Consider the following 23,782-nt stretch of genomic DNA (forward strand, 5'->3'; position numbering starts at 1 on the left):
TTTGTTATTTTTGAGTTGGAGATAAAAAAAAAGGCGTACAAATGTCATCTTCAAATGTATACACGGGCGAGAATTTATATAGATTGTTTAATTTTGTAACTCATCTTAAGAACTATATACTTTTATCACATACAACACTCTCCTAAGAAACGGTTCTATCCCCCCCCCCCCCCCGGCCTTTCTGACCCCGAACCCCTTTAAATCTGTCGCAAATCCCGAATCAATCGGAACACTTCGGCAGATTCGTTGTGGTCATCTTTGATGAGTCTATCTCCGATCCCGGAACCCCTCAGGTTCAGTCGGAACACATCGGCTGATTCGTTCATCTTTGATTTCAATCGGAGCCCCTCGTCATTTTCTCCGTACTTTCGCAGACGGAGGCGAGGTGTTCCGATTGCTTTGATTCGAGTTAATCGGGACGAGGTGTTCCGAATGCCCTCTGGGTCTATCACTTATCTCGGAACTCCTCTGGAGTTGCCTCACCTACAGGTAGTAACATTTCGTGATTAGCCGTGCTACCTGGGTAGATATGTACCAGTCATACATAGAGGGGTCACTTACACACAAACACTTCCTCGTTAATCAATCATCCATGTCCAGAGTGGTCAGAATTCCAAACATCGTCACGATTGTCCAACCTTGGCTACGCCGGACATAGACCTCCAACAGATACATGTGCGATTTTTTCCCAGAGAAAAACAAAACAATGATTCTCTCTTGGAAAATAATTTTGACTTGAAATTGTCACGTGACGCTGACAATGACAGGTCTCTCTGTACTGGTGTTGTTCTGTCTAATGGTGTCTTGTATCCAGGAAACAAGCGGCCAGGCGGCTTTGTACTCTCCGCCGGGCAGATCCGCCATGTGGGCATATCTCGGAAACGCAGCATACGCCTCGAAACTCACCCCGAACTTCGACTACACCACGAACCTCAACTGTGGTGGTAACATTGTAAGTTTTGTTTTTTAAGTGTCTTATCTGAGCGTCACATTTGAATTCATTTGAATTGTGACACGGTTCAGAATATAACGTGTATTTGAAACTCTTTTGAAATCCATTATTTAAAATGATGAATTTTACTGAGCTATAGGGCTGCGCCTCCCAAATTAGATTTGGGCATTTCTTAAGACCTATTCTGACTGTCCTCAGACGCCTCTCGAGGCGCCTATGTATCAATACTAAATTAAGGCCTTAGAATCGTCGACGAGTCCAAGAAGGACGACTGTGCGATGCAGTTTAATTCATTTTTTACTCTGACGTTTCAAACTCTCAATTTTTATCAATTTAAAAGGTGCTAACATCTTGCGCATATGTTGCAGTCTTTTTAATTCCCGTCATCTTCAGACATTTTAAACAATTAATTATCTAGTAACATTTTTACCAAACACTTATATTAATCAATATAAAGTTTAAAATCCTTAATTTTAAACGCTGATTTTTATTTTCCGTATTTCTAATCTGAATGTACATATTCTTCGTTTTATGATCAGGAAGACGAAGGGATTTGGTGTTAAAAGTTTGAAAGTTGTTAAACTAATGCAAAAATTAAAAATATGAATTAAAATTTTAAACATGTGGAGTAAGGGATTATTAACAAAACCGCATCATTCTGTGAGTGCAAAAAAAGAAAATTAGAAAATCTAAAAGTTTATAACTTACATATGATCAGCTTCAACGCTTCAAAAGGATACCAAGAAAGTTAAAATCAATTTCGGTCAACACTAATTAATTCCGGATAAGTATTGGTTGCCATTTCGATTAATTGATCGCCTTCATTTATATTGGCGCCAATGGTTGGACCGGTTCAATGGTGGACCTTGTGATTTTATGTCGCTTTTGGGCGAGACTTGAGAAAGACTTTCTAGGGCTGTTGCCTGTATAAGTATGTACAGTACATGTCATTCAGATTCAGATTATTTTATTTCTATGTTAACAAGACACATGAGTCATCGGAGAGCAGACATATACATATACAATATTACAATAGTACAGATAGTGTTGGACAATCAACATGTTATACATACATATCTTTCTACAGAGGAACACATTACATGGTATATCATTGAATAATATCAAAATGCAATACATTTACTTAAATGATATCATATGAAAATTACAATTATCATAGTGTTTATGCACTTGTACTCAAGTTATCAATCATTCAATTACCAATATTTTTAATTCAGAACAATTCATAAGAAATTCTTCATATATATCCTTGTTAAAAGCCCCAGGATAAAATGTATATTCAAGACTTATACCTGAAATTTTACAATTAAAATTTGAAGAACCGGTTCGCATAAACGAACAGACCCATGGACTCATATTTTTAAGATTATACAACAAAATAATTGTAACCTCAACTGTACAAACAAATTTACAAATAAAACTTAACATCTATTTTTAGTATGCCAAATGGTAAGTTTACTTCCGCAAACACGATTTTCGACGTGGACTCGCTCAGGGCGTTGTAAAGTTAAACCACGAATAATATTAATTATACAATTTGCAATTAATTGAATATAATTATAAGTACGTTCAAAAGGAGTTTTTCATAATGATTTTAATTTTTTTTTAAACATATTTTCGGTCGTGAAATGTATTTTCTGTCAGTTTAGAATCCAAGGAAAATGGTATGTAATTAGTTAATGTAGGTATTACATAAACACATGAAATTGACGTAAATTTTAAATCCGTGTGTGGACGTTTTGGTGGGGATTTGTGCCAAGTCGTTCCGATCATGAAATTGTATGTCCTTTTTAGCTGTTCATTTGAACATTAAGAAATATTACGAAAAGACACATGATTTAACCCTTATTGGAGGGCGGTACAGTTTATAAAAGGTGTTATGCTAAGACTGACCTAGATATACAAGTGTACAGGGCTCAAATTGGCCCCTATTTTAGTGGCCATGGTGCCTTAAATTCACCATTGGCGACCAGTTATTGACCTATAAGGTGCCTGCATGGCCACAAAAAAATGTGTAAGTTTGCGATTTGGTTAATCTTCCAAAGGTTGCAGTCAACGCTAAAATGACTTTCACAATTGAAAAGGTACAGAGAGATGTTATATTGAACTAAGAAGAATTAAAAGATTTTTTTTAAAGTAAGACAACTAGGCTGGGCGACTAACTTTTCCAATTGGCGCCTAGATTTTATGACTTGCTAGCCAAATAGACCACCTGGTAATAATATCCATTTTGAGCCCTGATGTAGTTTCGTAACACAATCATTTTTATTTTTAGTAAAGTAACTTTGCTTTGTATCATAAAATATCTCCCTGTTTATACTGTATGTTCGTTATGTATAAAAATCGTAATGATATCCCGGCGTTGAGATATCGGTTGACCTTATAATAGTTTAGGGGATCTTGACAAATTTTACGGTATTAACACTCAACAGATCATATTTCGTTTCCCCGCCAGTTTTCCGTTGAACAAACTTAAGCCATGTGGTTTTGAAACAAAATACTTTAAAATTTCCAGTGTATACAGTGTAGGCCATTTACATTCATGAAATCGAGTACATAAGCTATATAATTAAGAGGCCTTCAAAATTCCTTGTGCTGTCGATGGAAGTAACTCCCCTGACCACAAGAGATGCGTGTCTAGATTATACAGGTATACATGTATGTTAAAACAAAAATTAACATATACATGTCTTTCTCATTAAAAATGTTTGCAATCGAAGTCAGAAAGGCGTAATTCTAATGCAAATCTATCACTGCCCAATTTCGAAAACGATTTTTTTCCTGAACTTTAAGAATATACATTGACATTAAGGGTCCTTACACCACTATTTTTCCTCACACAACTATGGTATCACACAACCATTTTAGGTTTCTTACATCAAGACCGTTCATAATACCAACATCCAAATATCATTCTTACGCAATATAAATATATATCACCATGTTACATGTAGTTAATATATTTAATAAGTTTCTAATTATTTTGTCAATTTTTACTCCAGGTGACACCCACTACTTATGAGACGTCCTGCGGTCCCTGTGGTGACGCAATTGACCCGGGTAACCCCACGGCGGTCAGGTCAAACGAGGCGCCCGGGGGTGAATTCGCTATCGGCGAAGTGGTCTGGTACTACCATGAGGGCGCCACCATCAACGTCACGCTTGACGTTCGGGCACCCCTAGCCGGCGGATTTTATCAGTTTGCTTTATGTAAAACCGATGATTCCACGATCGTCACGCATGATTGTTTTTCACATAAACTGACCTGGGCTAACACGGGCCAGATGACCATTCCGGCCCCGACTTACAGCGGTTACGCCACCTACACTCTTCAACTTCCGGTTGGACTCACGTGCGATAACTGTGTACTACAGTGGAAATGGATAGGTGAGCCGAGTGTTTGTTTAACAATCATCTTATTTACGACCCCCCCCCCCCCCCCCCTAGAATTGTCAAAGTAATACACTAGAATGCAGGATTTTGTATTCACCTGCTATTTTTTTTTCCAGGGGAGTACCACCGGACCCCCTGTCAAGTTTTTTTTTTAGTTTCTATGATATATGTTATATACTTATTCTCTCGCCACCGAATTATGAGCAATAAATAACATATAGCAATACCTGTGTTTTAATGATATATTATCTGTAAAGAAGAAATATAGATTTTTATACCACCGCCTATTGATCTCACTAGATAATAACAAAACGAGGGATAGATGAATGAAATAACAAAATTTACACAAGCTCTGAAAAAAGGGACAAAGTGTTCCAGAGTTTTAAAAAAAAAATAGTTCCTGTAATAGATTTATATATCTATCTATTTTCATTTATTTCTTTATTTGTTACTTTTTATAGTTTTGACATGACATTTATAGACGCTATGCATGACACAGGCAAATTAGTTGTTTACAACTTAACATTCCACACTATTTTCTACAGTAACTATAGAATTTTGCCCACGAACCAATTTGATAAAAAAAATGAGTGTCTTTCGATGCACGGTAAAAAAATTCAAAAGGCCCACGGGGCCAGTACTATGACCTACTACATGTAGGTGTTATCCACCGAAAGATGTACATTTTACGACAGGATATATAATTTTATCAAAATAACTATCAAGTATATTCTTAAAAATAGTACATGCTGAAAATTATTACCTACACTATGTAGCTAAATAGTACACAAATCATGAAAATAATCTCTTAACATTCAACATGGAAAATGTTCGATGACGACGAGACGACGACGACGACGACGACGACGACGACGACGATGATTTCAAAAGAAATCAACCATGTTCCTCAAAACAGACATTTGACGAGTGTAGTCGTCCTTGTTACTTTACTTTTGGCATTTACAGCCTAATGAATGCCAGATCAGTCTGGTATTAGTGTACACGCATCTAAATGATTTTGAGCGACAATGGTATATTACTATATATAACCATTTTAACAATTTTTGTGACGTCATCAGTAATTGTGCACTACTTTGTTGTTTCAGATGGAGCATATTCCTGCCAAATGCTGGATATGTTAGTGTGTGGGCCCACGGTGACAAACTGTGCCGACATTGCGATCGTTCCTCAGGGGACCGACTTCCCCCACCATTTTGACTGGCCGCGTTATGATGAATATGCGAGTATATTCTCCGCCGATGGTAATCCTGGTACCTTACCCCACCATACCACGCCTGTCACGGGTCTAACCACGGCGTCCCTCCAAGATACAACCACTACAGCAACCATAGCGCCCACCATTGTAACGACTACAGCAAACACCATCGCTACGCCAACCACCACTCAAAGTACACCTACCATGACAACGCCTACCTCAACACAAACCATGCCCACCACCACACAAACCACGCCTACAGCTACACAAACCACGCCCAGACAACAGGAGAGCACTACCCCACGCACACCGATCATTATAATTTTCACAACGCCTCGCCCTGACTCGGGGAGCACGACTAGAGAGCCGGAACCGACAAACGCCCCAGCGACGTCGACTGTTAGCACTACGACCCCTAGTCAGACGACACCACAAGCGGCTCGGCTTGTACAGCCAGTGGCTGCCGCCGCAGTAGTTCCGGGTGTCCTTGGTGTTACTAGTGTGCTGTCCGGACAGACAGGTCTCGGAATCGTATTTCTTTTGCTTGCACTGTTTGCATCTCAAATTAAAACTCATCTTCAGCCATTTGGCGGTGCGCCAAGTTCTGGTTATTCCCTACCAAGAGCTTACCCAGTATTTTCTCCCGGATATACCGGCCCATTGCCAAGTCTCCAGTGGTACGGACGGCCATATACGGGACTAAATAACCAATACACAAGATTCGGTACAGTGCAACCACAGCTTGCTTCATATCCGTACGGACGAAGCAACTTTAACAGCCGATATGTTCCGAATGGATCCCCGGGTAGATACATCGGTAATACTAACAATGGAATCAACAATGTGGGAAACAGCCGATATCATCCGAATGGATACCCAGGTAGATATATCGGTAATGATAACACGGGATTCAACACTGGAGGAAACGGTCGATACCCTCCGAATGGACATCCTGGTAGATATAACGGTAATGGTAACAACCGATATTCTCCGAATGGATACCCAAATAGAAAAAGTGGTTACGGTAACAAAGGAGTCGTTAAGGGATATAATAACAATGGATATAGAAACAACATGAATAACAACAAACAATGGAATTCAAATCAACAAAACAGTAACAATGGATACGTAAATAATCAGGGGCAGATAACTCAAGGGTATACAAAATCTGGTTACGGAAACAGTGCTCAGAACAATTGGAATCGTAATCCGAATGGTCAAAGCTTGTCAAATGGGATGATTGCTGAATATGACAACGACCCCGCCCCCTCAGTAGTGAAAACGCCCGACTCAGGGGCGTGTCTCTGTCGGGGGAGACTCGAGGTTTTTACTGTGTACTGTATGAACTATGGTGACAACCGGGAGGGGTGTGAAAAGGAGGGGGATGTATGTTACTGCAAGGTGTGAAGCTACTTCAGGCAGAAACAAAAATGTTCAATAAGTTGATATTCATGTTCCGGACAGTTAGGAGTTCCGGGAGACTTTTGAATAAGAAAAGCAAAAACGCCAACATCATGATGACGTCATTATTAACTGTCAAAGCGATTGTAAAAAAAAATAAAACAAAAAAAACAGCAAACGTTCTCCTGACATTTACAAGTTGGCGTTGCTGCGAGAGACTTTTAAATAAGCAAAATTCAACGCCAACGTCACGATGACGTCATCAATTGAATGTGTCAAAAATGGCATAATTTTGTAAATACATTTTGTTAAGTACCATCCCGAAATTTTAATTGCTATGTGTATAAAGTAGCAATACAAAATGCTACAAAGATTTGTTTACAAAACAATTTGGTCATTTTACAATTATCGATTGTTTCGTTCCACGTGATTTTTATGACATAGCTACATATCATTTTCTTACGATTTCTTTTGTATCCCTAACACACTTGGTTACACAACAGTGCTAAAATGATTCACATCCCATCCATGTTTTATTGATAAAGGTGATATTTATTTAATTTAGTGTCAAAATATATCTACAAATACATAAAAGTACAATATTCAAACACAATACATTTAAATGTCCAGTTTTACAAGACTTACGAGACACTATGATACTTTTTCAGTATTGGAACAGGCATGTGTAAATAAATTTTGCTAAAATTTTGTTAATGGACTTCTTGCCGTTTTGATCCCTTTAATAACCCCAGAGATATGTATATCTGATATACACGTCTCTGGTGACACCTTACGAATGTATATTTTATATTATTATGCGATTTTTTTAACCTACCCCGCAGACCGAGTTAAAAGTCTTACCCCGAGTTCAAAAAATATATACAGTTATTCACATTGTATTTCAAATTATCCGATATTCATACCCGTAGCATCATTTAAAAGCTGTATACATAGTCACTTGAAATCAATGTTTTGCCATGAATCCCACAACACTGTTGACATTATCTCCCTTTGTATGTACACACGTATAATAATAGGTTCGGTACGCAAATAATTCAATAATACGAGAATACGAGACTTTTTGTGCCAATTCCCCCACGGGATCGATTTGGGCTGTGCGAAGATGGATCACGTGGGTACAGACGATGCCTTACCGATAGTACTGTTATAACCTTTCTATTACAATAGAAACCTAAATCTATTGTTCTGATACAGCACATGTATAATTAAAGTACAATATATATTGATATTGCTATAATGATGAGAGAGAGAGAGAGAGAGAGAGAGAGAGAGAGAGAGAGAGAGAGAGAGAGAGAGAGAGGGGGGGGGGGGGGTTCTTTGTTTTGCTATGTGTACACTGTAAATATAATATGCATGATGTACTTCTAAATCCTGATCACTTTAAGAACAATTTCGCCAGTTATATAATTATCAATGAGCCTATGTAAAGTACATGTACACCAGTGGCGTAGCTAAACCTGTTTTTGATGTATACGCAGATGAGGGGGGGGGGGGGGGGGGGGGGGGGGGGGGGGGGGGGGGGGGGGGGGGGGGTACAAAAAACAAACAAAACAAACAAAAACAATGACATTCAAAGCTTCAGGATTTCTTTTTTATGTGCACGCACTTGCGTACCCACTTATAGGAAGCTACGCCCCTGTACACGTACTACTGTTTAGTATTGTCAGAAACATGTATCATTATGTTATATATGTTCCTGGTATTGTATTCAAAGTTTAAAATCAGAAAGAAAACACAAATAGAAATAAACATGCTGAGCATGAGTATCGGTTATACACCCTGAATCACACTGTTCATGAATTAAAAGAGACACAAAGATGTTTATCTATACATTTTAAAATAGTTTGATTATTGATGATCAATAAATAAATGAAATAAATTATTGTTTGTTTAGTGTTGTATACATGTTTAGTCTGTCAACCTGATTGCCTTTTGTCTGTGGCCAGGCCGTCGTCCGGAATTAAACAATATTTGTATCGCTATTTCTTGGGAAGTACACGAGGGATCTTTAAAGAATTTCATCTGTTGGTCCCGTTTTCATTTTTTAAGACTGCTCATATATAGCTATTTGGCGATTGTCTTTGATATTACTAGTTTACCAGTACAATTTTTTTCGGCATAGCCGTATAATTTTGTTTTGGCCCCGGATATGACGCGACAGGTGGCGTTACTGGTCAAGATGAAGTATGTGATTGGTCAATGTAGCGGTAAATGCAAAATGCAGGTATGCAGTTAAAAACGAAACAAAGATAATATTGAATGCAAGCTGAATAAGAAGGTTATCTTTTAAAATGACACATTATTAAAACTGATATAATTTTGTTCATCGTGCTGAAATGCTTTAGTTCGTTAATTTATTTCACCATCATTTTTACATTATAACCTCCAGCATTAAAACTTTGCCGTTTATCTTTTTTTAAAGATATTTCTTGTTTATCGCTACTTCTCAATTGGTTTGTTTTTGTTTAACGTCCTATTAATAGCCAGAGTCATTTAAGGACTTGCCAGGTTTGGAGGTGGAGGAAAGCCGGAGTACCCGGAGAAAAACCACCGGTCTACGGTCAGTACCTGGCAACTGCCCCACGTAGGTTTCGAACTCGCAACCAAGAGGTGGAGGGCTATTTATAACGTGTCGGGACACCTTAACCACTCTGCAACCGCGGCCCAATGCTACTTCTCGAGAAGCCATTTGGCTATCATCTTAGATTTTGCTATTTTACTAGTACAATTTTGTATCGCTACTTTTCGAGAAGTACTGGGTTATCTTTCAAGAATTTCATCTGCTGGTTCCAGTTTGTCCCTATTTGTGTTTATTTTTTTAAGGCTAATCGTAAAGATATAGCTAGGCGATCATTTTAGCTTTTACCAGTGAAAGTTTTTCATCGCTACTTCGATGTAGTGATGAAAATTGGTCGAAGTCTTAATGAATTGGAAAATGTACCAGAAAATATAAAACCGTTCTCTAGAAGTACTGGAGAGATCTTGGTAGAATTTCATCTGTTGGCTTCCATTAGGCATAAGTAGTATGTGAACAATTTTTAAGAATGATGCTTAAACATAACAATCAGTTATGCTTTAATCCTAGTACACAGCAACAGTAACTACTAGTTACAGAATGTCCGTCGTCTTCCTGAAACCATTTTATCTCCAGACGAAAAAACATCGAGATATAGTCATTGCAAGAAAAATACATACGTTGTTTTCGATGACTTTCAGAGGAGTTATCATGTGAATAACTTATTATCCACTTAACTGAGTTAAGGAAACATGACACACTAGAACGAGTTGGCGTCAGGCCGTACGTACATATGTAGTTTCCTCCAAACCGGATGTAAGTTACATACAACAAAGTTTATTGGTATGATACGTACAATGTTAATGTCTATGTGTTGAAATGAAGTATTATATACAAACGTGAAAGTGGAATACCGGTTGACACCTGTCATCCTTTTTTTCACACCTAAGTATGACACCTGTCATCCTTTTTTCACACCTAAGTATGACACCTGTCATCCTTTTTTCACACCTAAGTATAGCATCTCTCTATATCTAATCTACATGCAATTAAACTATTGTATTTCAAACTATTTTTGGCCACTTACATACTATATTTTGATATACCTTGATAACACAGCTCTATGTGTTTGTTTTAACCAGCTCGAAATGTTTAAAGGCCATGGCCGATAAAAACAAATCAAATCCTGAGCGTGACATACATACATTTATATATAGGGGTTCGGTCGATGAACTTCGCGCTGGAGGGAAATCCCCTTTCGCTAGGTCAGTAGCGTGGTGAACAGGGAGCTATGGGTCGTAGGTTTTCAACTGATGTTTATTTTTCGGCATAGCCGTATAATATTCTTTTAGCCCCGGATATGACGCGACAGGTGTCGTTACTGGTCAAGATGATGTATGTGATTGGTCAATGTAGCGGTAAATACAAAATGCAGATATGCAGTTAAAAACGAAACAAAGTTAAGATTGAATGCAAGCTGAATAAGTGGATGTATCTTTTCAAATGACACATTAATAAAATTATATTCCTGATTCAAATGCAGTATTATTATCACCAGAAATTATTCAAACTGATATAATTTTGTTATCCGTGCTGAAACGCATTAGTTCATTAATTTATTTCACCAACAGTTTACGTTATCAACACCAGAAAAAAACTATGCCGTTTGTCTTTTTTAAAGATATTTCTTGGTTAAACATATCAACCCGTCATCATATGAGACTGGCTGAGTACAATACCTCCTAATAAAAAAAATAAATAAATAAAATTGATTGCCTAGAATTTGATCCTTACTTTGGTCTGTAAGTACCTCGATTGCAATAGATGGCAATGTTGTTTGTAGCAAAGGGATATTATATCAAGTGAAACGGAAGATATTTTCTCTTTCGAAACGTTTGGTCTCTTCCCCCTTGTGCTTAATTGTGTTGATATTTCTCCGTCTTTTATCTAAATTTTAGGGAAATTCACGGTTTGGTTGATTTCGGTATTCTCTGTGTTTTAATGCATTGAAGTAAACATCATCTATTTTTAACCTGGAACAGACAAACCGGACGAAACTTATTAATACTACTACTACAAAAAGGCTAGAAAACTATCAAACAAACTAGAACACTGACAGGTCAGACAGGGCCCAGTCGTATGGCTATATATCTCTATGATTCTTCAAGAAGTATCTGCCCATATCGATGAGGATGACGGTTATCATTTGGACTTCTAAAATAATCGCAAGGAAGCAACTATGTGACACTCTTGAGTCCTTCCTCCCCAAATACAGATATGTACTCTTTTGGTTTGTTTTATTCAAACCTATGATATAGAATTGATATGTCTGGCTCAGAAATCATACAGGAACTTTTGGACAGGAGTATGATTTTCATTAATTTTGGTGAGTAAGAATAAGAGAATAAATGGTTTTATAACAATTATCTGCTTTAGTTAATTTTTCTAAGTTTATGAAATTACCAACCAACGTAGTGACCTTGATTATTATTTACACTGGTTTCCAAGAGAAATACAGCATGGCCAGGACTAAATCAGGACTTGCCCTGAACCGCCCCTCATCTCTTGTCTAGTACCTTGTAGCTTGTTTTTCGTTGATAATTCATGGTTTCGTGTTTGGTATTCAATTGTTTTTGTGGTATGGCATTTTGTTTGTTTGTTTGTGTCTGTTTTTGTGTGTTTTTTGTTTTTGTTTTTTTGTTTGTTTTTTGTTGCTTGTTTTTTGTTTGTTTGTTTTCTTTTTAGTTGTTTTGTTTTTTGTTTGCTTGTTGTTATTTTTTGTTTGTTTGTTTGTTTTGTTTTTCTTCGTTTTTTAGTCGTTTTCTACCTTCGAACAAATTAACAACAACAACATGCTATGATCCCGTCCTCATGTAACCCTTGATGTAGCGAGGACGTTGAACCCCGTAAAAACAAACAATATGATTGTGTAATGTAGGTTTACGTAGGGACCGTATCATACAATCGTAGACTTTTGGCGTAGTGGATAGTGTAAACACAAGACATCCGGGGTTCGATTCGTTAGACGTAAAAAGAGTATATGCCGTCATTTGCCCAACTACGTTGGTATTTGTCAGTGTCTTAGTTAACTGCAAAAGAGTGTCAATAATATAACAGTGAACATACGACATATATTCTATGATATACATGTACATTTCCTCGTAACACATTGATGTATAATAAATTAATTGATAACCGGTCACGCGACGTAGACTTATCACGTGATATTGGCGGCGTGGACCTAGATAACGACTGTTCGAATTACTACCTGCTGTGCGATATAAGTATAGCCTATATTTCATTTCTATCTGCGATACTCAAATGGTACAGTATATTTATAACGATGAAATATCTATACACACGTATATTGAATTTCTGTCACACATGTATAAAGTGGACCTAGCGTCAACAGTATTACATACAGCGTATTAACGGACGAACAGACACCATGATGAAAACAAACCAAAAGTTGTCGGACGTCAACCATGAATCGGACCATCTACTTACATCAACTTCCTCCTCCGGAAAAGTGACTTTTCTGAGACGACTGCTCCCCCTGGTGGTCGGATGTTTAGGGATGATAGCGGCTGGATCGGTCTTTGCGTTCGGTGCCTACACAAATGCCGTCAAGAAACATTTCAACTACTCACAGTCTCAAGGTATGGCTGCAACAAACTTAAATGTCATGACATCGTCTGGTCTGTTAAAAATGTCACGTATTTACCATGGTGTTGTTAAGATCACTTTGTTTGTAGAAAATATAATTCATTTCAAAAAAATTCTTCATGATAAATGACGTAAATTTTCAGTTAAATAACAGTACAATACCGGATGTACAGTGTAATAACATTACAATACCGGATGTACAGTGTAATAACTGTACAATACCGGATGTACAGTGTAATAACTGTACAATACCGGATGTACAGTGTAATAACAGTACAATACCGGATGTACAGTGTAATAACTGTACAATACCGGATGTACAGTGTAATAACAGTACAATACCGGATGTACAGTGTAATAACAGTACAATACCGGATGTACAGTGTAATAACACTACAATACCGAATGTACAGTGCAATAACTGTACAATACCGGATGTACAGTGTAATAACTGTACAATACCGGATGTACAGTGTAATAACTGTACAATACCGGATGTACAGTGTAATAACTGTACAATACCGGATGTACAGTGTAATAACACTACAATACCGAATGTACAGTGCAATAACTGTACAATACCGGATGTACAGTGTAATAACTGTACAATACCGGATGTACAGTGTAATAACATTACAATACCGGATGTACAGTGTAATAAATGTACAATACCGGATGTACAGTGTAATAACTGTACAATACCGGATGTACAGTGTAATAACTGTACAATACCGGATGTACAGTGTAATAACTGTACAATACCGGATGTACAGTGTAATAACTGTACAATACCGGATGTACAGTGTAATAACAGTACAATACCGGATGTACAATGTGATATTGTTCAATACCGGATGTACAGTGTAATAACTGTACAATACCGCGAATATAATATAATAATATTATTAATATTAAATAATACCGGATGTAGTAACATTATAAAACCGGATATAGCTACAATACAATTCCGGATGTAGTTACAGAATTATAGCCTAATGTGGCAATGGTAGAATGTCGGGTGTAGTTAAAAACCGGATGTAGTTACAAAATAATATCGGATGTAGTAAAAAATGCAATACCGGGTGTAATGAAATTAATAACCGGATAAAGTAAACGTACAATACCGGATTTAGTAATCGTATATTACCGGATGTAGTTACCGAATAGTACCGGATGTAGTTACAGTACTATACCGGATGTAGTGATCGACATACCCATACCGACCGGATTTATTGAGAGTACAGTGCCTGATGTGACATTACTCATGACAGCAAAAAAAATCATGTTCTATTCACAATCAATATTTATTATATACATTTACATGTTTTATACATATAAATGGCAACACATGTCGATATTGTCCGCAGTATTTGTATTGACGAATGTATATATTAATATGGATGTATACACATTTCCACGGGCTTATCATATAACATCAAACAGGTAACTCTCTCTTTTAATTTTAATCGTTTTGTTAATAGCATACTAATACGTTCACCATCGCTATAGCCCTGTTATGTCCGTGTCAGATGCTACAGCGCCGACAGCCTGTTCACTGTCTACCACACAAATGCATAAATTGCACCTGTACACCCACTGTATAGAAATTGTCTACTGAACACCATCCTCTTCGTGCGTTGACGCACATCAGGCCGTTACCAGAGTTAAATTTTCTTTTGTTCCCGGATATGACGCGGCAGGTGGCGTTACTGGTCAAGATGGAGTATGCGATTGGTCAATGCAGCGGTAAATGCAAAATACAGACATGCAGTTAAAGACGAAACAAGATTAAGATTGAAAGCAAGCTGAATAAGTGGCTGTATCTATTCAAATGGCACATTAATAAAAACATATTCCTGATTCAAACGCAGTCTTATTATCACCAAAAATGATTCAAACTTATATAATTTTGTTATCTATGCTGAAACTGCGCATTTCTTAATTAGTTCGTTAATTTATTTCACCAGCAGTTTTACATTATAACCAACAGCATTAAAACTATGCCGTTTATCTTTTTTAAAGATATTTCTTGTTGTACTTGTCCCCATGTCTATCATATCTCCTTCATTTCTTTCTCTACAGACCCCCTCCGGGTTTCTTTTGGTCTTCCTCTCTTCCTTTTGCCTGATGGTGTCCATCTCAGTGCTACCCTAGTGATGGTGTCTGGGTGTTTCCTGTATATATGTCCTATCCATCGCCATTTTCTTTTCTTTATTTCCTGAGACAACGGTGCTGTATTTGTAGTCCTGTATAATTCTGAATTGGAGATGGTATGTGGCCAGAATATTTTGTGGATTCTTCGTAGGCATCTCGTCTGGAAGACATCTAGTTTATTTGAGATGTTGTGTGTTATCTTACACGACTCTGCTCCATAGAGAAGGACCCCGAGGACATTACTCTTGAAGATCTTCAATTTGGTGTTAATGCTGAATTTGGATGATTTCCAGATGTAACACCAACAAATGGGAAAACAAAATGATATTGCCCTAATAATGTGTGACCTAAAAGTATAATCCAACCATCAAAACCTGTCCTGTTGACCGTTACTTGACACACAAGTCGATATTGATGCAGGGTGTATTGCAGAGTTTATTGCATAAATGTATATGCAAGAGTTTAAAATCGAATCAGTTGTGGAGAAAAATAAGTGTTGCGTCGGTGAGCACAAGAACACAAGAATAGTGGAACGGGTTCGAATCATGTTGTTTCTTCATTTTTCCTCTTTTAATTATTGTGTGTGTGTGTGTGTGTATGGGGGGGGGGGGGGGGGGGGGGGGGGGGGGGGGGGGGGGAATTGTTTGTTGTTTTTATTTATATTTTTGTTTGTTTGTTTATTTAATCTTTATTACTCATTGTCGGCGCTTTAAGGAAAGTCTTCAAAACAGACGTTTTCATGCAAATTATTCATAACTTCATTAAAAAAAATCAGTTATTTATCAGATATTTGCGGAGGAAATAAAATAATAATCCAAAAATTAATTCAACGAACGACGTTTGTGCCGTTAGGAAACTAACATTATTAGTGGGTCTCGTCCTCTGTTCATGGAGTACCGTTAACAGACTGTCTAAATGATTCATCGACATATGACCCTATATGTACGTACAATTGTAGATATCGACTCGTCTGTAATCAGCCCGTTATCTGGAGGTCAACATGACAAGCCATTTAATTTGATCAGACTGATTAAGAATGCTAAACTAACATATTCGGGCATTAAAATACACTATTTGTATACATGTACAGTTCTGTATTACAATATATATGTATAAAATTATATTTTCCTAAATCCCAGTTTGCTAAAATAATGAAATGTGATTCCCCATGAAATATCGTATTGAAAAAAACTGGTAAAAAGATGACTGACTGCATGGATTGCTCTTCGTCGGTTAGTATTATTATAAGGTTAATTAACCTATGCATCGACATCATAAAAAGGCTATAATTGTATTTTGTCTACTTTCAGTGGAGGTGATATCGTCCATGGGGAATTTCGGAATATGTATTGGTTTACCGGCGGGGTTAATGTGTGAACGGTTGGGGGCCCGCTGGACATCTTTTACAGCTCTTGTCATGGCTGGGGCGGCCATGATGTTACTGTGGAGTACGACGTTCTCACTAGACTTCTACAGCGGATGTGCACCACTTCAGTACGTCTACTTCTTCTTAGCGGGTGAGTTGACTAACGGAACAGGGGAAAATTATCATAGCTTCAAAATCCAAGGGTTCTGATGTTTACCTTGCCGCGACGTTAACTTTATTTTAACCACAAGTGTGCATGCTCCCGTTAAAGTTACTGGATTAAAATCATCGTCCTCAACACGCCGGGATAGCATTTAAAGTTCTATAAATCGTGGCTCTGTCGATCATCGAACACCCACCTCTGGTCGCACTACGCTACACTATACATTTGTCACCTGTGGGTCAACTCAGTCAAAAATCCTCGTTTCAATGACGTCACTCTATAAAAAGAAACAAATCAACACAACCCTTTCGGAAAAAGAACTCTTCAGATTAGAGGGGAAATATTAAAATGTACACGTAACAATATGGCTGCGCCCATGAAGGCGTGCAAGTTCTGGGATAATCATATAGTGGGCAAGAAGCCCGAAATGTCTTCAGTATTTAAACGACTATAACAGCCCAGGTGTGAGAAGTATGTAATTTGTTCGCCAGTAAGCTTAAAAAAAAAAAAATGACAACGACTTGGCGTCTTTCAAATAGGCAGAAACTGCTGATCACCGACTTTGCCATCTTCCAGGTCAACTTTGATTAATAGTTGTTCATCACTGTCAGACAAAGGGGTATAAATAATTATTCTACTGAAATGGTTTAACCCCGTTGATATTAAATTTCTGAGACACATTTTTGAGATTTCTCGTCGCCATTGTTATTGATATGAAGTTTCTATAAAGCGTATGTTACCTTCAATATGATTGGCTGAAATTCCGATAGAAAATTGTGATGGAGCTGATAGAATAGTCTCTGTTGAAGCGAGGATTTTTCACTGAATTGACCCACGGATGATAAGTGTAGCGTAACGCAGTGCAACCAACCGTGGGTATCCGAAGATGGGCTCTCATGCGAATGCATTTAGTGGTATATATTCACATACCTTTTTGTTTAAACATACTTTATTGTATCATAAATATACAAAGGAATTGGGCACAAGTTTTCCAACTTATATAAAGCCCTTTCCCAAAACCAGTATACAACACAAATATTTACACAAAATGACATTAGAATTTATATAAAGTGATTGTCTTTTTGAAAATGTGAGTTTATGAAGAGAAGAGATAACGTGATAATTAGAGGGACACGGAGGAAGAGAATTTAGAAGTCTCCATCATTTATAATTTAATTTGCAATTTTTGAAGAATAATTAGAACATTTTTAACAAGAAAGTTTCATCATATCTCATGCCATGTTTTCGCATAACTGTATGGAGTAGCATTATTCGAGATCATCTCGAATGCTGTTCCATTGTAATTATAAAGTTTGTTGACATTCTTATACGTTTAGATTAAAACAAAAAACAAAAACAGATGTAGTTTTAACATCTTTATCAGAAATACATCTATTCCATTAGTATGGCACTGACTTTCTGTCAAATATGTTAAAGTGATTCAGTGCTGTAAGTTCATAAAGCTAATTTTCGCGATTTTATTATTATTATTAGACGAATATTACATTAAAACATTGACCTCAGATATGTGTATTAGGAATATTTATTTGATTTTTTGTTTTACTCAGGATTCGGAGCTATTTTTATGTATATGGCGTCCCTCATAACAAGCATGGAAAATTTCCCGCCAAAACACCGCGGAAAGGTCGTTGGGACGCTTGACGCCTGCTTCAGCGGTGGCCCCGCCCTTTTCTCGCTGCTGTATGGCGCTTGCTTTGTGCAAGGCCACGTGAATGACGAACAAAATCAGGACTTGAGAGGATTTTACCTTCTCAACGCTATCGTGTTTGCTGCTGTTGGATTACTAGGTATATTTACTCTCAAACGCTACCCACTTGATCTTGAAGAACACGACTTCACAATCACGCAAGATCTGGAAGCTGACCGGAAGTCAAGTCATCAGCACCACCATTACAATGTCCCGGATGTTACCGGATTGACTTTGTTTCGCCGGTCAGAATTTCATTTTATGATATGGCCTTTTATGTTATGTTCTGGACTACAGCTAATGTATCAAAACAACATCGGTGTATATCTTAAGTCATTTGATATTGAACAATACACAACTCTGTTTACAACGATGAACCCAATAGCCGCCATCTGTTGTAAATTCACAGTGGGTGTTCTCTCAGACGCCATTGTTCACAAGGTCCCGCGTCCGGCGGTGTTGCTGTTCTTTTACTGTTTACAAACGGTTGTACTAACACTTTGTATCTTCTTCTCAAGTAACTTTGTTTTATTAGTCATAACTCTTCTCGTCGTTGGCTTCGCAAATGGCGCTCTCTGGTGTCTGTCTCCGACGATCATCTCCGAAATATATGGCTTGAAATATTTTGGACGGAACTGGGGTACAGCAATGATAGGAAGTGGATTGGGGGGTCTCGGATGCCAGCAGATTTTTGGGGCCCTGTACGATTACAACATCACGGCTAAAGGCTCCCAAGACTGCTATGGTATAAAATGCTTCACGCTCAGTTTTACTGTAGTAGCAGTATTGAGCCTGTGCTTCCTGTCTGTTTTGTGTCGGTCTACTACAGTCGGTCATTGAACAACGAGCACATGCTGAACGGGAATTAGAAGCTAAAAAGTACTAGAATCAAAAAACTAAAGCAAAGGATAAAATGCAAAGTAAACAATTATCTATACAAGTCTGGTCACCGCTGAAGCAGTTTTCCCGTTACAATCGAACTTAGGACAAGCTGAAATATTATCCACATCCGTTACGAAAGTCCATGTGACTTTGGGTTCCGAAAATATGTTTTTACTCTGCGAACTCGTAAAGCTGACAGTGCGTTGAATTTCACCGATTCGATCATGTCACGTGGGGTGTTGAAGGGGCGGGGTTTAATATTAGTCCATGCAAACGAGGCTCACACAATATCTGACTCCGAATCAGATAATGCATTGAAAAGGGGAGTTTTCTGAGTAAAAGAGAACAAGCTTTCAACCATTTGAAAGAAAAAGGAAAACAGTTGTTGAATAGGCATGCAGTTCCCGAAGTTATTTTTAGAGAAAAGCGTTCAATCGTTGCAGGGACGTGGGAAAAGATACCGGACCGGCTTTTCATGCCTGTATCCCACTTGGCACTCGGTACAGTACATGTCGCCTCGCTTTCGATATACATGTATAAATCATACCTGAGTAAGATAAAGTACTACTTTTCCTTGTCAAACCGGATATTTGTCCGCCCGAATGAATGTCAGGGAAAATAGGCATTGAATGTCAAAACGCAAAACTATTTGTGTGTGAATTTGATAGATTTCCGAAATTCTTCAGCGGTGAGTACCTTTAACTATTTTTGTTCAGTAGGTTGGACAAAATCACAGGGACTTGGCACACTTCTCCAATACCACGGTTCATATACAACATGTCCTTTTACATATCTAATATACCATGGGACTAAGTCCCTGTGGCTAATAAAGCATATCTGTGATAAACCGTAACGTGATATTCTCATACACATTGACTAGGTGCCTTTAAACTGTCAAAGGGACTGAACAAAATGTATTGTTATTAAGTTTTATTGAATAATTATAGGTAATGTATGTATTTATAAAAGTAACAATTTCAGAAAAAAATTACCTATCATGTTTTCGCTTACATTTTGCTCAAGGAACAACGTTTGACTTCCGGTTGCTACATTTTCTATGTACATAATGTTTGTTCTGAACAAACACATTGATATTGTATCAAAATATTGTTGAACTATGAGGATTTTACATCAATTAAAGGAAAATTATTAGTTGTACCTGTATGTACAGTATTGTTTTGTGTTCAATAAATGGTTTTAATTAGGCCGGGATTCTCTCAAGGTCTGGCCCTTTACAAGTATGACTCCTTTGGGATCAATGAAATGGTTTTATTTAGGCCGGGGTTCACCTCGCGGTCTGACCATTGACAAGTATGACTCTATTGGAATCAATGAAATGGTTTTATTTAGGCCGGGGTTCACCTCGCGGTCTGACCCTTGACAAGTATGACTCTATCAGGATTTAGGACAAGTGTTTTCCTTTAACACGTGGCAAGCTTCAGAAAACTGGAGTCTTTATCAAAACCATCGGATACAAGTATACAATGCTAGAAACCAGCAAAACTTCAGCCAAACGACCAGTTCTATAAATCGAAACGTCATGAGTTGATGTTTGAGTGCCGACAACTGGTTTACAATAATGATGATAGATCACTTACAGACAAGTTAGAACAAGTGAAAAAACGAGAAAGTAGAGGGATTCCGAACTGAATCCAATCTTGATATCTATGTGGATGCCGATGCCACGTGAAAGCACGGATTACTAAGAATAAATTCCGACGCCGCACGATTCCGAGGACAACCACGCGGATGTCGACACTTTGGTTTGGTTTGGTTTATTTTTATTTAACGTCCTATTAACAGCTTAGGTCATTTAAGGACGGCCTCCTGTGCGTGCGACATGTATGCGTGTGATGAGTGCGTATGTGTGTTTTGGGAGGTTGCGGTATGTTTGTGTTAAGTCTCCTTGTGATAGGCCGGACCTTTTGCCGATTTAGAGTGCTACCTCACTGAAGCATACTGTCGTCACTGGTCGTCAGTACATCCGTATATATTCTGAAGCATGTCGGTCGAATCTATATACTTGAAGTTTCAAGTATTATCAATATTTTGAAAGTCTCCTTTATTATCTTTCATAATTACACGATTGCTTAAAATCCAAAAGGGTCTAGTTGTTGAAATCTGGTTTGGTGGTAAATGTGATGGTGAAGAGAACACTGGCATTTGTTGATTATCGATTGATCTGGTTTGGAGATATTGACAAATATCATGTGTCTCACTGGGATATGAGCCATCCTCGCTATAAACCTCCTGTAACTGAAGCTAATTTAATTTAGATACAAAGCTAACAAGTTAGTGTTTATGTATCAACAGCTTAACTGGATGATCTACCTATAGCTGTTTTAAAAAAAATATTTCACGTTTTCGTTTTCGGGGTATTCGCAAGGGGGGGGGGGGGGGGGGGGGTGTAGCTGTATACCGCTATTATTCGCGGATCTGTTGTATACCGTTATCAATTCCGATTATCGTTTTCCCAGTTTGTTTTGCAATGCACGAGTCACTCTAAAGGTATCTTGTAAGTACTAGCATATGTAATAGGACTGAACTTGTAATCTATCAATTAGTTGCTTTTCATTTTGTTTAGCTTATTATTAGAACATGTATGATTTGGCCTGTTTTCTGCTGTTTTTACTAGACAGATAGTTGTCCAGTAAACAATGTTCCTGACGCATGACTAAAACACTGATGTATTGCAACAAGATGCCATAGGTCACAGGAAGAAAGTTTCTTACCATGTATTCGTTAAACGTAAAAACTCGTGTAATCTGCGCATTTTTTTTTCGAAAAAAAAATAGAAGATGATAATAAATCCCAAAGAGCGCGTGTTTTAAGGTGTATGTGTGTATGTTTGTGGGGTGTTGTGGTGGTGGTGGTACGGGGGTGGGGTGGGTAGGATGTTTACTTATTATTATTTTGATTCGATTTGCTATACTAACTCGAAATTTTGTAGGACAGGATAGTCTGCCTTCGATTTCCCTTGCCATTATGTATATTACAAATGTAATGATAATAAGAATAGACGACAAGTCTGTGACACAATACTTAAATGATACGAGCAATACCGGGAGAATGTTACCTCCTCACTAGATCATCTATAACTGTTGTACTTGAGACAGGCTATATATAGACCTCTCTAGATCTCTATCCCAGTGTTTCATTTCTAATTCTATATATCGATCTCAAAAATGACAAAAAAAATCTTGTATGTTTTTAAATTTCTGAATTTAGCGGTCATCCATGAAGATAACACACATATTACGCACAGCTATAGCTACATGAGATACGATACAGAATAATATTTTAATACGAGTCGTAACATGTGTGGCTAGCGGGATCACTAGACCAGCAGTAGGTGTCTGTCGCTATGCTTCTAGTCTAGATTATACAACTTAATAGGGACCAACCAACCAATTGTTTTCCCATAGATTTTAGTGTTAACGTTTTGGAGTATTTCATTAAAATTCTTGAATTCAATATGACAATTATGGTTTATAACAAAAGTTTAAGGTCTCATATAACACCTAACCCAAAAAAAAAGTTGGGTCCTTCAGCTCAAATTTTCTCCAGGGTAGCCATTTTGAAAATGGGTGAATGTCGCAGTAAAAAATCTCAAAAATCTTAAATGTTTACCTGTTAATTATTATTACCTGAACTTTTGGGAAAAAAATCAATCGGACTTACGAAATTTATATCAACATTTCTTATTGATTGTTACCTATCAGGCTACATATCTATTTTTTATACTTCATAACATACACAGTGTACTGGCCAATCAGTGGCTGCCAGACATTTTATCCTTCCATGGCTTTACTTTCTATACACAAGGGATGCTTCAAAAATATTTTTTTTTCAATTGGTTGGTTGTTCCCTAATATAGTTACTTGTTACACTTTCATAATGATAATAATAGACGCTATCATGAAAAAGGCCTGTTATATTTTTAAATACACATAGAAATATATCTGTAGATAAGAAACATGCGGTGCAAAGTAATACGTATATGATACGACGTGTAACGGGAGAGGCTGGCGGGACATGTTACCCCTCCTTAGCTGCAGATGACAAACATTTACATTGTAGTTTTAATCGGTTAATTTGAGTTAGAAATACAAAATACATTCTCCAAAAGTTGATGTGTACTAAATCTCGCGCATTGTTACAGCTTGTCAAATACACAAATTTCTAGTGTTATAGTTTTGCTTGGAGATATAGCAGCTATCCATTTCACCAAATATTTATGAGTTGCATATTGACGTTATAAAAATGAAAATATACAAATGTAATATGTCTTCTCCAATGATAGAAAACAGTACCAATCTAGGCCCGG

At 37.5% G+C, this 23,782-nt stretch overlaps 2 protein-coding genes across 2 annotated transcripts; both read left to right on the plus strand.

Moving 5' to 3' along the window:
* Positions 1-540: 540 nt before the first annotated feature.
* Positions 541-8,171, plus strand: LOC117345256. The gene is made up of 3 exons (XM_033908290.1): positions 541-952; positions 3,973-4,357; positions 5,470-8,171. Exons 1-3 carry the CDS (start codon positions 761-763, stop codon positions 6,984-6,986), a joined length of 2,094 nt encoding a protein of 697 aa, XP_033764181.1. The 5' UTR covers positions 541-760; the 3' UTR covers positions 6,987-8,171.
* A 4,594-nt stretch (positions 8,172-12,765) lies between these two features.
* On the plus strand, positions 12,766-20,613 carry LOC117345417 (probable transporter MCH1). Its single transcript, XM_033908490.1, has 3 exons — positions 12,766-13,175; positions 16,647-16,853; positions 18,434-20,613. The coding sequence occupies exons 1-3, from the start codon at positions 12,965-12,967 to the stop codon at positions 19,411-19,413; spliced, it is 1,398 nt and encodes a 465-aa protein (XP_033764381.1). The 5' UTR covers positions 12,766-12,964; the 3' UTR covers positions 19,414-20,613.
* The last annotated feature ends 3,169 nt before the right edge of the window (positions 20,614-23,782 follow it).

The sequence above is a fragment of the Pecten maximus genome, chromosome 16, assembly GCF_902652985.1.
Source record: "Pecten maximus chromosome 16, xPecMax1.1, whole genome shotgun sequence".
Lineage (NCBI taxonomy): Eukaryota > Metazoa > Mollusca > Bivalvia > Pectinida > Pectinidae > Pecten > Pecten maximus.